Source organism: Nyctibius grandis, chromosome 19 (genome assembly GCF_013368605.1).
Source record: "Nyctibius grandis isolate bNycGra1 chromosome 19, bNycGra1.pri, whole genome shotgun sequence".
Taxonomy (NCBI): Eukaryota; Metazoa; Chordata; class Aves; order Nyctibiiformes; family Nyctibiidae; genus Nyctibius; species Nyctibius grandis.
Window position 1 is genome coordinate 4,943,369 of NC_090676.1, and position 16,201 is coordinate 4,959,569.

A 16,201-nucleotide genomic window follows, 5' to 3' on the forward strand; every position below is an offset into this window, starting at 1 on the left:
CTGCTGGGGCGCAGCGGCCGAGGACCTTCTGCGTGACCTTCACGCGATACGTGACCCCTGACGTCACCGCGGTGCCGGGCGGCGATTGGAGGCCAGCGCTCCGCTCCCTACGGCACCGCTGCGGCTCCCTCCTCACTGCGCAGGCGCAGCGGCTGCTGGCGGCCGCACCTGGTTCCGCGGGTGCCGGAGAGGCGGGGTGCGAGGAGAGCGCGGCGGCGCCCCCGGCCCCGGCCCCGGCCCCGGCCCCGGCCCCGGCCCCGGCCCCGCCCGCCGCCGCCATGAAGATCTGGACCTCGGAGCACGTTTTCGAGTGAGTGCAGCGCGGGGGCTGCGTGAGGGGGAGAAGCAGGACCGGTCGCGGGGCGGGCGGGCGCCCCTCCGGAGGGCGCAGGGGGCTTCGCCGCCTCTGGGCCGCCTGCCCCCCGGGCCGGCTCGGCGCCGCAGCCCGGCTCCGGCCGCCGCGGCTCGCTCGCCTCCCTTGACCTTCCCCCCGCGTGTCCTTGCGGCCCCGGGGTCACTCGCCGGGAGGCGGAGCGCGGCGGGCACAGCTCCGAGCCGGCTGCCAGCGAGGCCGCTCCGCGGAGGGGTGCAGCCCGGGCGGCCGGGTCGCAGCGGGGCGGGCAGTGTGTGTGCGAGTGACACTGGGGGGCTTCTGAAGAGACGCACCCGGGGGGGCTGTGGAACCACGTACAAAGCAGACCCGGAGGTGCACCGGTGTAGTGCGGGTCCAGCCGCCGTGTCGGCCGCGTTAAGGGTTACCTTTATGCTGTCCTCGCCTTCCAGGTGTAGGAACTGACCAAAGCGTTATAAGTCGCTTCATGTTGTCAGGGCTCAAGTGCTCCAAAACACCTATGTTGAAAAATAATGCAAAGAAAATATTTGTTAGAGGAAAGTAACACCTTAATAAGTTACTGTAGCATTACTGAAACCTGAAAAAAATTGCAATCTTTCAGGATTATGTCACAGGAAAAAGGTTCTTATCAAATTATAGGCCAGAAGGTAATTGAACTCAGGAGCCCTGATTAGTTGGGTGTGGTGTATGCTTAGTTTGCATGTACCACTGTCCAGTCCTTTCCTCTAGGGAAGGATATTTGTAGGGTTGAGAACTGGAAATAGAACTGCTTTAAAAATATAAATCAATTGCTGTGTTCAGTTTTAATAGAAGTCCTGTTAAAAAACTAAAGTGTACAACTTTGTGTCTTGATTCTATTTTGGCAGTCACCCCTGGGAAACGGTAACGACAGCTGCCATGCAGAAATACCCAAATCCCATGAACCCCAGCGTGGTTGGAGTAGATGTCCTGGACAGACACGTAGACGCCAGTGGGAAGCTGCACAGCCACAGACTCCTCAGTACAGAATGGGGAATACCCTCCATTGTGAAATCGGTACATATTGTATTGCAGAGCCTGAAAAGGATGCCGGAGGGAGGGGAAGCTTGTGAACCAGGTGTTGTAATAGATGTGTATCATTTCATAACTTTAATGGTTTAAAAATATAAGCATTTACGTATCAGGAAATCTCAATAGTAGTACTCATAGCAACTTCCTGATAGCCAGAAATTGCTTAGATCTTAGATTGCTTCCATCTTGAAAATGAGATCCACCTCAACTGAATAGTTTTATTTTAAGCTAAACCCTAATTCTGTTGTCTCAGTGTCTGTTCAATACAATAAGCGTTACCTTTAGTAGTTTAGCATTTAAAGGCACTAAAAAAATTGCAGTTGGTTAGCATAATAATTCCGTATATGTTTGCCTGTCTTCTAGCTCATTGGCATGTGCAGAACAAAGACGTATGTTCAGGAGCACTCTGTTGTTGACCCAGTGAAAAAAACAATGGAGCTTAAATCCAGTAATGTAAGTACCTGTGTTTATGCAATTGAAATAGATTACAGATTATAATAATTCCTTGTAAATTTGAAAAGGAAAATCATCTTGAAAATTACTTGAAAATTGCATTAGAACAAGTTTAAGTAACGTGTTTATAGTTGACCGGTTCTGTTTTTCAGAAAGGAGCTACTAGGTTTTTGGAACTTGTCAGGACGAAAGCATCTGAACGTACTGACGAGGAGGATAGCAGTATTTTGGGTAGGGAGGGTGTTAGGAAAAAAAATTTAAAAGCCATTTGGTGTACACTGTCACCATTTCCTAATCATGTCACATTTTGCTCTTTTTACTACTCCATCTGTCTGATCCCACTGTTAAAGTGTTCTTATAACTGTGGTAGTGTATATTGGTACATGATCCAAAAACTTAAGGAAAGGGAACTAGATCAGCAAATGCTGAACTCGGAGATTTCTCTGTCTTGTTCTACAACCCTAATACTTGTAGGAAAAGTATAATGTTTAAATCAGATACAAGCATTAGTTTTGAATCTGCAGTTTTATTTACTACATTCCTTTAGTATTTTTATGAAGGGGTAATTTTGTCTTATGTTCTACAGATTTCATTTACAAACCTCGTGTCAGTAGATGAGAGGCTTGTCTATAAACCACACCCTCACGAACCAGACAAGTGAGTACCTCTTTGTTCTGAGGTTGCTCTCTAGTGCAGACTTTGGCTTTGAAAATTCCTGTGATTTCCCTTGAACTTGATGAGGTTTAAATCACCTTTTTTATGGTAACTTGTATAAAAAAGAATTAAATGTACTGTCATTGTCTCTAGTGACATTGCTTCTGCAGAGCGCTACTGGGAAACTTAATGTCCTGCTATGATGGAGTCCAGTTTAGATCAGCTTTTTCGGGAGTTGTCCTGTGTCCTGTCTGGAACTAAGTTTGTATAGGTCTTCAGTTATCAGCTCCTTCTTTCCAATCTCTTCATCAGCCTGCGCACAGAAACTGTGCTAGCGGCACATTTATCTGCCTTTAGTCTATAATTTTTGAGCTTGGGTTTTGGTGTTTGGTTTGGGGTTTTTTTTAAGGCATCTTTAGAGCCTGCCGAGTCTGTACTCCTGGAAGTAGTGATAATTCTGAAGGATCTTTCTAGGGATTCTAACATGAGAGGTTTTTTTATTTCATGACAGTCAAAAATGTTAAATCCCTGTTGTTGAAGGGGATGTCTTAGTACCGTTTTCCTAGTATACTTTTCACACTATATCTGCTGTTTCCACTCTTAGCTTGCTGCTGCTAAAGAGATAAATAGTTGATTGCCACAAAGGGATGCTTGGACTTAGTGAGGACTCTTGTTTTTTATTGTATGAGTAGAAGCATAAAGCAGTTAAGCACTGTGGAAGTCGGTTGTGTTTATGGAGCAAGAAGTTCTGCGTTATACAACGAAGCTGATGAGGGAATGTACATGTTGGGGATGCGCGAGTTTCCTTCAGCAATGCATTCTTTTTCAAAGTAGTCAGAGTAATTCAGTTTCCTGCTCTCTGTTTCAGAACCATTTTGACACAAGAAGCAATAATATCTGTAAAAGGTGTCAGTCTCAGCAGTTACCTAGAAGGGCTAATGGCAAACACAATTTCTTCCAATGCTAATAAAGTAAGTATGACCCTTGCGTACAATGTGTGAGCACTGGCTAAATGACAAAGGGAAGAAAAATCTCTATTTTACTTTTTGGCTTTGTCAACAATCTTAGGAAGGGTCCACATAGTCCTACTGCCTTTACTGTAGAGACTGAATGCTCAGCTTGCTGAACATCCTCTTTTTTTTCCTCTTGTGAGTGGAGATAATAAATTATTATTGGCAAAGCTCTCTGAATCTTCACTGGAAAAAGCATCTCCACTCATTTAACAGTCTGGCACTGTTGCTCTTTTGCTGCCCTCTTGATGCCATCTATTAGTTTTTGCTATTGAAAAAGGATATAGATCCAGACAGATCTGAAGTAGTTATGTGGGAGTAATGAAGTGGTGTTTTAGTTGAGAGTCTGTCCTCTGGGAATCCATAGTTGTCTGGAGTTCAGCCTCAAGAACGATAAAGCAATCTGGATAAAAAGTCTTTTGTGGCTCATAGCATGAGCACTGCTGACATAAGGAATTTTTCATGAAATGTAAGGCAGTACGTGTTCCTGCAGTACTCTGGTTATTGAAGGAAAAAATATCAGAGAGGTATGTATTTCTGTACACTTTCTTCCTTTTTCAATTATTGTGTCTTTAGTCATTTTTCAGTAAGACAGGGTTTAACCTATTTCCTTATTTGCTAAGCTTTATACACTGATAAACTTTTCTTTAACTGTAGGGCCGTGAAGCATTGGAATGGGTAATTAATAGACTGAATGCTGAAATTGAAGAGTTCACAGCTTCAGCAAGAGAAACCATGAGGAATTCAATGGCAGCAGCAGCATTTGTAGAGAAATGATAGTAAATATACCTATATTACTAATGAGGTTTAACAATCTGAAGCTTCTCTTCAAACCTGAACACATGTATCCTTTGTTATTTAAAGGCATACTTGTATATTAGGCGTGTTTCAAATTTAATTTGAATAAAAGCTGAATTCTTACTAATGAGGCTGTTGCACAAAGCCTAGATAATATATTGGTTCAGCTGGACCGAATTTTGGTTACAGATGAAGAAATAATTTTCATTTATAGTTCCTGTATTTACATGAACACTAACTTATAATGTTTTAGATATGAAATAACCTCATTTAGTGATGAGGCTGCATATGGTGGAGGAGACTGGCATGTTAGGTTAACTTCTGTGGAATTTTTATTTTTGTGTGACTTACGGACTACCTCTTTTGGGACCAAGCCCAAAATTAAGCAGAATGGTTTATTCCAACATTGTTCTGTTTGTTAATATTTGATAGTTGTGTGATACAACTTGGTTTATAGAAAGTTTATTACTTGACACTTGAAATACAAAAGAATGTACAAAATATTTTTTGATAAGCTTTTTAACTTGTTTGGTTGAGCTAACATGGTACTCAAATTGTTTTTCAGTCAATTTGACTCAAATTGTTTTTCAGTCATGGCTCATCCATGAGGATGGAGCCAGGCTCTTCTCAGTGACATCCCTTGACAGGACAAGGGGCAATGGGTGCAAGCTGGAACACAGGAGGTTCCACATAAATATGAGGAAAAACTTCTTTACGGTGAGGGTGACTGAACACTGGAACAGGCTGCCCAGAGAGGTTGTGGAGTCTCCTTCTCTGGAGACATTCAAAACCCGCCTGGACGCGTTCCTGTGTGATATGATCTAGGGAATCCTGCTCCGGCAGGGGGATTGGACTGGATGATCTTTCGAGGTCCCTTCCAATCCCTAACATTCTGTGATTCTGTGTCAATATAGGTAAAACATACAAAGTGTCTCTTACCTACTAAAACCTAAATTCTGTTCCTAAACGTGACATTAATGAGCTGGGTGTGCTGTAACTTAAAAAAAATATTTATCTTAACCTTCTAGAATAAGTATTTCCATTTCTGAAAGCCATTTAAATAAAGGGGTACAATAAGCATAGAGCCTTAAAATCTTGCAAGCTGCTAGGGCATCTAAGAATAGTAGGTGTTCACTTCAAAATTTCAAAGAACCACTTAAAGGACTAAAAAACCTTTGTGAAGTTGGCTAAAGAGATACCTAAACATAAGAGGAAGTGATATTTAAGAATGTTAACAATGCACTCATTAACTTGATCATGCTCCAAAAATAACCTGTTTTGTCAACTGAATATTGCGTTGTCCTTTAATTTAAACATACTGTTCTAAGTTCCAGAAGGTCCTTCACCTTTTGAACTAATTTGCTCACAATACAAGGCTCTTTAAATGAAAACCTTGAGAATAAAAAGTTTTCTACAGTTTGTGTTTGTTTCTTGGTACTCACTGTAGATTCTTGGTACTGTCACCAGTCATTAGCTGTAGGAACTTAAAGGTCAGACCTTGACATCCTGCCTTACATAGTATAGCAGTCTGCTGCTAGTCCTGGTGACTTCAGCCAAGGCTTTCTGTCCCATGAGGTTCCCTCAGTGTGAAGGAAAAATGGAAAGACATATCCCTGAATTAGCTGATGCTTGTGTTTTGGTGCCTGAGGCTTTTCCTGGAATTTTGATTCTAAGCTTATAAGTAATTTCAAGACTCTCTCTTAGCCTTTTAAGAACTGTAATGTCCCCTCTTCCAGCACATTTTACATTGCATGCCATTTCTGTTATATCAGAATTTCCTATTGAGTAGTGTCTGCTATGTAGAGAACCAGAGCTTATTTTAAGTGTTAAACACATGGGAACACAATCTTCTGTAAGATTTGTGTAGGGGGAAAAAACAGGTGTGTGGGTATATATATATATATATATATTTCTAAAAATTTAACTACTCTAAGTGTTTTTCTAAGAAGAAATAGTTTGACACTACCTTAAGAAATCGAAATCATTGAGGTTTGCCATGCTTTTACAGGAGGTTATTACAACTGAAATAGCATTTCCATTTAAAAAGTGTATGTGAAACTTCTGCGAAACTGTACCATCATTTCTGATAAAAAAGCAATGCTTGAAACTGATCTTAAATGTTTGTTTAGCCATTAGCATCACCTGGTATTTTAAGGTCAATTTTTTTTTTTCTTTTCCTACTTTTTCTGCACTGAGAACTATATAGTATGAACTCACAGTTTGCCCTTGCACTGAAAAAAAAACTTTAATTTTTGCAAGCATTCAACAACTTCTTGAAAGATCATTATTTTCTTTGCTCTATTTTATTTATATGCCTGCATTCTCATTCTGCCAGGAAGTATGGCTTTCTGTATGTGGCACTTTTAAAATAAAATTTTATCTGAGTTCTGGCTAGTTCCTGAAAGTTTCTGATCAATTTGGGTTTTTTAACTGCTAGGTGAGCAATCTAAAACGAGGAGGGTGAAGGTGAAGAAATACTCCGGAGTCAATAGGTTCTTTTATTGAAATGCACATTTACAGCTGCTGTGGTCTTTTTTTGCTTCTTAATAACTGCTTTTTCTGCAAATGTGACACATGAACTAGCAACCAGATTTCAGAATTTGCTACATTCTGTGGCAAGATTGTCAGTCTACCTGGACTGGGATTTGTGTGCTACAATTTACCTGTTAAGGAATGCGTCTCTGCACATGGACTCTTAATGCTCACTACTGTTAAGAGCAGAAGAGAACAAAATGTTTGGGTCTGTACAGTCATGTTAACAGCTTGCCTGTTTACCCGCAATTCTCACAAAGGGAGACCGCACCTGAAGAAGCTGTGCTTGATGGGGAATGGGGGACTGTGGGTGCAGCAGTTACAAAGTATGTCCTGTCCCATCACAGGAGAAGGAAGTAGGTGCCTGCCCTGTGCTCGGTAGGCATATACACGCAGCTGGTTTCTTCGCTAGCCACTTCAGCAAGTCCTGTGTTCCCTGTGGATCAGCTTCACAGAGCACTGCAGGGCTGCCTCACGGCTGGCAATGCTCCAGTGAACGTCAGGTGCTATGGATGAATGCACTGATACTGCAGTGAGTGTGACCTGAGGTAGTGCAGAGAAGCTCTGTGTTCTGGTGGTTAGAAGGAATGGAGGAAGTGGGTAAGAGAAAAGGGCTACAGCTGGAGGAGCAAAACTAAAGGACCAGGAAAAAGGGAGGAGGGAGAGGGGAGGGGGACGGAAGGGGCAGACGGGGAGGAATGTGATGTGAATGCATCGATGGTGTGGTCTCTGGTGGATCCCTACCTGCTTCAGCTTGCCTAAATGGATTCATGTTTTTACCTTATCTGCAGATTTAGGCTTCTAAATCAGTAAAACTTCAAACTCACCCATGTAATTTTGCTGAGAAATAGAACAAAAGTGAGTAAGCTGTAGATCCAAAGCTCGGTGGCCTGGAGAATACTTTAAGATGGCACTGTTAAATCTCTTGTTCTCACTGCTCACCTTCTGAAATTTTTAGTAATAAAACATTAGTTTCCCTTGCTGTTCATTGTCTTAATTATTTTGGATGCCTTTCTCATGTTCCTGTGACCCTTAAGTACTCGAACACAGCTACTAATGATGTCTGCCAGGAGGAGAGAGACATGCTACAAGTCTCCAAAGCATCCTTCTAAAGCAAGTTGCGTCCAGAAATGCTATTACAGTTAATTTAAAACCAGAAGTTTAAATTGCAGTAGCTGGAAGTTGGAAGTCTTGGCACAAGCTTAATGCCCTCTTCTGTTGAGACTGAACACTTACATCATCTGCTGGTTCTAACAGAAACACAGTGCTTTTGAATTCTCAAATATTTGTATGGACATAGCCATATGCCTATGGAAAGATTCTTCTGAATGAAACTGATTACCTGATTTGTATCTAAAAGTTGAAACAAGAAATACAAAAATTACTTTTCCTCAGGTTTGATATAAGAATTGGCCATACCAGTAGTGGGATTTTGGGGTTAGTAAAGATTTTTTTACTGTAAATTACACTCACCTTGTCCTTCACTTCTTGATTTAAACAGGCTCAGGATAGCTAAAGCAGCAGTGTGTATAATGGATTAACTTGTTTTACATTTACTGCAAGGCATTCTAAGAACAACAGATCTACAGGGTTTAAAAATTTTTCAATGGTGTGTAGTTGTCTAGCTTCCATGTACCCATCTGCACTACAAACTTGTTAAAGACTTGTGTTTGTGCACCTTCCTAATTGCCTAGTACTCTCATGTTCTGCAAGGTACTGCTTTTGACGATATGAAATGATAAAAACTGCCTACCATGGAAGAAAGCAAACCCCAAAATTTGGTGTGATACTGAAATGACTTGTGTCTATATGAACAGTAAAATAATACCACTTTCTTCAGTCAGCAATAGAAATTAAGTATTTTTTAAAAGGCTTAATTTACCTAAGAAGTATTTCTTTTTGCTGACAATGGGTGTCAGCACCTGTTCAGTCATATAGCAGTTAACTAGACATGTAAACCAGTTGTTTGTTTTGGAAAAAAACAGAAAAATCTTTAACCGCCATTTCCTACAACATTGCTGATCTGTCTGTTGTGGTCTATATTTGCAGTTAAACTGTACAGCCTAGCATATTTCCAATAAATGTCATATACAGTAAAACTAAGCACACAGTGTCTAGTAACTGCAACCTTTCAAAGTCCCCTGGCATTGACAGATAGTTGGTTCAAAGGAAAGATCAGCATCCTGTTGAGGTTCACGTTTATAGAACTGAAAAGTGCCGATAAAGAGAGCTTGTATGAAAGCACTGAGTTATTTTAGAATCCTTCCATTTCTCAAGGTGAAGGTTGTTCTTTCACTTGCACAGGGCCTGTTCAGTTCTTTCTCAAATGATTTGATAGCTTTGCTTTATATGTTGCCATAAGATTGAATTATTCTAAAGGTGAGGTTACATGTTACAACTACACTGAACTAATTGCTTACCTTCAGTGAAAGGAAACAGTCTTGTGTCGGTTTGCCTGCCATCTTGTTCCTGGCTGTGCTGTCCTACTTCTTCCCTTGCACTGAAGATAGTGGTCTTCACACCCTTTGTTGAGCCAAGTCAACTTGTGGAGCCAAAAAAACAGGAATATGAGAAGTGGTATAATCTTTATGCAGCCAACAGCAAGGTGAGACACACTGAAAGAGGAGCAGTGGAGAATCTCCTTATCTATAGGAAACTATCAGGTGGGCTGAAATTATATTGCCTCTGCAATGTGTATTACAATAACTTCATATTGCATCTACTAGAAAGAGTATTTGATGCTGTAAACAATGTATGTTATTATATCAGAAAAAAATACAGTTTTGTAGAACAGTAACATTGTTAAGTTAGTCTTTCTTCTCAGACACACATATCACAAGAAGTTCAACATCAGATGGCTTTTTTACGTTTTCTTTTTCTCCAGAAAGGTTTGACAGTCCTTTAATCAAAAAAATTTAAAAACACTGAACTAAAAAAAATAGTATCAGCTAGATAATATATATATAAAATCTAGCTGAATATATCAGCTAGAATATAATAACATGAACAACATATGTAGTAAATATTTCCCTAATCATGTACCAAATCCTTTTTACACCAAGTTAAAGGAAACAATTGCCCCTGCTGTGAAATTCAATATTCCTAGAGCTTGTTCAACTTTGTGGACACTCTGGTAAGAAATTTGCTTTATAATATGGCAAGTAGCATCATTTGGGTGAGTACTTGTTAACAGGTTTTTTGGGACTATGTAGGTATTATTTACCCATGAGACAACACCTTTGGTTTATGTAGATTTAAACTCATTTACATATGGCAGCTGCAACAAAATCTAGTAGGTAGGCTGTGAAACTGGGAGTAAGGAAGTGTGTGTCAGAACCCATACTTTGAATTTATTTATATTTTCTAGTCGTGTTATATTCCAAATTATCTAGCTGAAGTACTAGAAGCACTTAACCTTCTTAGCCTGATACTCTGTACAGTTTTATTTTCTCTGTTTATAGTTGCCAGTGTTGAGGGACATTCAGCAAGCTATGCAATTGCCCTGCTTGTCCTGTGAAAGACTAGAGAGAACAAATGGAAGCAGGGTGCTACTGCACAGATGATGTTATTTCCCTGTCTGCAAAGTGAGATGCAACAATGGCCCTTATTTACCTGAGACCCTAAGTCTCCCTTGTCTTTGAAAGAAGCATAAGCACCTCTGAGACTTAAAAATGTCTGAAAACAGGCTCCAGCCATTGATGTCACCTAGGTGGTTTTAAAACTTCTATTCAATATTATCATCAACTATAGACAGAATGTATTACGTTATCATGCTATTTTATCATAACAACATTTAAAAAATAACATTGCTAACAAAAGTTATTAAACACATTAAAATAGAAAGCAATGCGCAAGATTCTTAAAACTTGAATGTACCTGAATGCTGCTCTGCAGATCCTGGGTCCCTCCACAGACTATTTATGCCAGATTTTGTAGGATGGACAGCTGAGAACTTTGATGACACTGCAAAATTATTTTCACTTTGAATCCAGGTGTCCAAAAGTTAAAAATTAATGTCTTCATCTGCTTCATCAACTAACCTTCAAAATGTCCTGTAATAGGAAACAGCACAGAACTGCAACTTTAAGATTCGAGCTGATTTCGGAGTATGTTTTCTGCTGGTGCTGTGCTGAGTGCTGTACTTAGACAAGAGGAGATTTAATAGGAGATGACCAGTATTGTCATCAGCATGGCATGATTTCCAGTAGCTGTAGAAGAGATTAGGGTCATCAGCAGAGAACAGCAGAGCTTTACCAGCACAGCCCAACATGGCTTACACAGGCAGAGAGAGGAGATAAATCCACAGCTATCAAAGGTAGGAAGCATTATTACTGACCTGTACATTTAATACAATAGTGGTCATAATTCCATGTTTCTTGACAGTGTTATTTCATAGGAAAATGTGCAATAACTTTGCTATTTTAAATTAAGGCAGAAGGACCACAGTGAAGGGATGATGGAATTTACAGGCTGTTGGCTGTTGCTGGCTTTTTATTGTATTGTAATTTGCCTTTTGTATAATTATTTGTTCTCCCCTATACAATACACTTGAGAATCTTTTAAGAAAGATAAAGTCAGTCACAAAATTATAATGTTGCAAGATAGCAAGTTTTTTTTAAAGGGGTTAATTCTTTTTGTTGTTTTATTAAGAATATACGTCAGCAAGTAAACTTGTAATTTCATCACAAATTATGCACGTTAAGAAAAATTCATTTGTTTTGCCTTTTGATCTATAAACATTGTACTCTTGATAGACTTACAACCATGTTGCATGAGCTCTAAAATTACAGATGCATTATGAATAAATATTAAGTGTAATCAAGAACTATTTCAGGTCTCATCATTGGTACATAAGCAGCTCTTTTTTTGTCTAGTTATTTTTGAGTTGTGCTAAATCCCCACAATTTTAATATTTGCATAGTAAGACATCATTCCTGTCAACTTCAGCCCACGTTCAGCAGACACCTGCTTCAGTTAAGAGGTGACCTCAGTGGGAGTTCCACCCATGGTGATTATGTTAAATCCATTATACACGCATCTGGACATCAGTTGTCTAATAACATGGGCAAAGCTTGGGTGTATTCACCTGAGAAGCTGCAGCCTCCTGTATGTGTGTATCTTTTACTTTCTCAGTCCATAAAATATTTTTGTGATGACTCTCTGAAAAACTGCATGTGCATTCCTGTGCCTACGTCTGGAAAGACAACAGCAGGTTGCAACTACTCTCTGCTTCCAGCACAGTCTTGAGACGAGAGAAGGCAGCTGTAGATCAGCCTCTTGATCTACTCATACTATAATTCGATACAGCTTTATGAGCTGAAATATAAGCTGTTCTGTTACCTTTTTAATTAGATGTCTGCCTTCTATCAGAAGTTCTCTTTAGTATATTTTTATTAAACAATTCAAACTAACCACAAATTAAAAATTACTGTTATTACAGTACCGGTTTTATGTCCAGAGGTACAAAGTAAAAGTAATAAAATAAGACCTCTATCTGAAAAACAAGTAGAACTGATGTTGCTGAAATACGTATTCCTTAGTGACAGAATCAGTTTAGCATATTGCTAGCTTCCAAAAATATATCCTGCACATGCTGCAGAGAAAAATACTGCTTGCTTTGCCATTTTTGTTTGCATCATCAGGAAGATCTACATTTTTTAGTTAGATGTTATGAATGAAAAGGAAATAATCCCTCATACCTTTACAGTCAGAGTCCCAGTTTGACTTGTAGTTGCCATATACAACTGTGTATTTTTTAAAAAATTTCTCTCCATAACCAGTAAGCAGCCTAGTATCTGAATATCCTATGGTATCTGGAAAAGAAGAATAAAAACATTTTTAATTTCCGTTCTATTACATAACTATCATTTTATACCAGACCTTCAGGCCAGGGAGATGGCATTTGACAGGAGGGTATTCTTTGTCAGGCTATCAGAGATGCTAAAATCTGGTTGAAGGAGGAGAGACATGCCAGGACAGAAGAATGTCTGCTAGTGTACATATGATTCTGTACTTGTACTTCTGTACTGGTCCTCTGTGAAGGAGCAATGTTCTAAATAAGTCTGTGCGCTCCTATTACGAGGGTTTTCTGCACTATAAGAGAAACTGCTGAGAGACATAAAAACTGTATGCTTAGTTATTTTCAAAGGTAGTATTATTTGGGTTCATTATGTCTTTTTGTTTTGTTTTGGCATGTTATTAGAAATCTTTAGTTTAAAATACTTCTGATTTACCACCAGTCATGTTGTGGATTTACTTGGCTTTTCAGTGTCATCTCTTCAATCTACCTGGACCTACTTGGTCTCACTTTTTTGGCCTCCCTGGACCCCTCCAGTGTCAAGACTTCAGCCTCCTCAGAACTCTTTAAAATCCCCTTTTCAGATTCTTTGGATTTATCTAGTCTGAACTCTTCATCCTCTGTGGACTTCTCCAGTCTCACTTCACCTTCTCGGGACCTTTCAAGTCTCACATCTTCAGCCTCTTCAGACTTCTCCAGTACCTCCTCTTCAATCTCCTTAGAGCTCTCCAGTCTCACCTCTTCAGATTCCTGGGAGCACTCCAGTTTCACATCTTCAGTTTCACTGGACCTATCAAGTCTCACTTCATCAGGCTCTCTGGATCTCTCTGATGACAGTTCTTCAATCTCCTTAGATCTCTCGTGTCTCACCTCTATACCCTCCCCAGATTTCTCCAGTCCTACTTCTTCACCCTCTCTAGACCTCTCCAGTCTCAATTCACTCTCCCTAGATGTTTCCAGTCTCACCTCCTCAGCTTCCTTGGACTTTTCCTGTACAATCCCTCCACCCTCACTAGGTGTCTCAGAGCACACCTCCTCAGCTTCTTGGGAATCACTAGATCTCACTGACTTTAACTATTTCATGTTTCAGGGCTCCTCTGAATTATCCTCATCGACCTCTGAGGATGTTTCTAATCTCATCTCTACACCCTTTCTGGATGTCTCCAATCTCACCTGTCAGGATGCTTCTTCCCTCACTTCAGTTTCTTTGGACATTTCTAATTTCACATCTTTAGTTCCCCCAGACCTATCCACTCTGACATTTCTAGATGTTGCTAATCACACTGCTTCAGCTTCTCTTGATCTCTGCATCTAACCCTCTTAACATATCCCTTTTTCTCTCTGCAGCCTCTCTATACCTTTCTAAACTTCCCTCCTTTATGTGCTATTTCTCGTGTTCTGTTTCTGAAAGTTCTTATCTGGGGAAAGTTTAGTGCTTTACAAATATATCCTAGCATCTAAACAGAACTGGGCATGAAAACAGGTCGTACAAATCTATAATGGTGCCTTGTTTACAGATGCATAAACATCAATATATATTCTGGAATTTTCATAGAGCACAATTTCTGTCACTAATTTTCATTCTGTCTCACCACGGTACCTCTCCCAAAGGTTTACCTTTTTTAATTCATGCTGAATTTTTACCTTTCAATAGAGCTATAAATAGAGCTAAATGTGCAAATAATTACATCCAAGTTGTATGTCTTCATTATGGATTTAAATCTGAGTACGTTGCACAGAATTGCTGGCAGAGGCAATTTACATGAAGATACAGAGAGTGAAGATGTGGTGAGAAAAGAAAACTGGGGTGGGGGGGAAAACAACAGGTGAGAGACAGGGGTTAGGGAGAGGAATCAGAGAAGGTGTGGGGTGGGAATAGAGGGACACGTAGCTGAAAGAAAGATGTTCATCTCTGCTAGTATGATTTTTTTTCTGCCAAGCCATATTTGTGGCCTGGGCTGCCCATGAGGCTTTAAATAATCTTATTGATAATTATTTTACCTATCAAATCATCAGACGTTAGCACTAAAACATTTGTATGTAACAACCCTTTTTCAATATATGTAAGTAGTGCAGAGAGGGGCTTCCTTAAATCTTTGGTGCTTGCCTGTAGCTTTTTTCTCATCATTGTTATATTTGGGTATTTAGAAAACAAGTATGTTTTGTTTCAAAATCATATCATTGGCACCCTTTCTGTGTAAAAATGTTGCCTGTCATAACAATCATTTTTTAATTGATTTAATTTTTACAACTTGGAAAGCTTTGCTCTGATATGCCGTGTATGTCTCAAAATTAGGAGGACAAAAATGGCTCGCACAAAAAAAATACATAAGGACATAAATGCATGAAATAATAATTATTTTCTGCCTCATTTATACTAGTTATTTCTTTAAAATTAAGTATGAAAGATTGTAATACATGGATTTTAGAAATGAGCCCCAAATTCAATAGGAGCAAAGTCATTTAGCAGTTATTAAAAAAAAAAAAAATAACAAATCGTTGGTCCAGATGGAAGGAACTAGTGTAATGTAGCATCCTAAAGTGTCCACTTGCAAAATGTCACCACAAGTGGCACTAACTAGAGAAGTCTTCAGTAATCTCAGTAGATAGACTAAGCAGGCAAATTAAGGACAGGAAATTCTTTCCATCTTCCCACTCTTTCTTCCTGGTTGGTATTCGCACTAATTACACTAATAGGCAATCCTCTCTTGCTGTCGTATGCTATCCTGGAGACAGACTCCGACATATCAGCTGAACAATTGCTCTTTTTGTTCTGGTGGATCTATACTGACATTATGATGTATGGGTTGTTAATTGTAATGGCTTTGGACTGAGATCCCTAATAAAGCTGGAAATTATTCTGTGCTTTAAAAATGTACTGTAAGTGAAAACATCGCTGTGTAGTGATGTGAAATCGCTGCGTGATTTCCAGGGTTTGCACTTCAGCAGATACCAAAACTCGCAGGAAGTCACAAGGCCTCTGTGCAAAGAGGACCAAAGACACCAGCGTTTCCCTCAAGACCTGTACAGCTTTTGAAGGATTCATATATATTTTGCGATGTGGTTTGGCTCTGGACTGAAGGAATAGAGAGAAGAGTGCAAGAATTTAATAAAAACCCAATCCATAATCTCCGTAAATCCTTAGTCCTAATTATTTAAATTAACATTAGATTAGGACCAAATTGATTCCTTATCAAACATGATTCGAGTCTTCTCATAACTTTTTGCTTATTCTATACAGAAAACTGTCTATTTTCCATCAAGTGTCGACAGATGATGATAGCTTCTCGTTTGCTATGTTGTCTTTTATCTATCTGTTCAGAGCAAATGACTTAATATAATTTCAGGTGTATGCATAAACAGTTTTACATCCAAAGAATCCCATGCCAAGGCATCGTGTCTGATGGGATAAAAACTCTGAATACGGCACAGCTTGGCCACAGATTAAAACTCCAAATTGAAGATAGTCTGTGTTTATAAAAATCATTGGCTTTGTATGCTTGTAAGCCATTTTCTTCTGTAGCCTTATCTACAAAAAACTAAGAACTGATGGCA

The 16,201-nt window shown here is 39.6% G+C and overlaps 1 protein-coding gene across 1 annotated transcript; it reads left to right on the forward strand.

The window, feature by feature from the left end:
* Positions 1-225: 225 nt before the first annotated feature.
* PRELID3B (PRELI domain containing 3B) lies at positions 226-4,444 on the forward strand. Its single transcript, XM_068416153.1, has 6 exons — positions 226-310; positions 1,219-1,387; positions 1,766-1,855; positions 2,442-2,512; positions 3,378-3,480; positions 4,177-4,444. The coding sequence occupies exons 1-6, from the start codon at positions 279-281 to the stop codon at positions 4,294-4,296; spliced, it is 585 nt and encodes a 194-aa protein (XP_068272254.1). The 5' UTR covers positions 226-278; the 3' UTR covers positions 4,297-4,444.
* Positions 4,445-16,201: the final 11,757 nt, after the last annotated feature.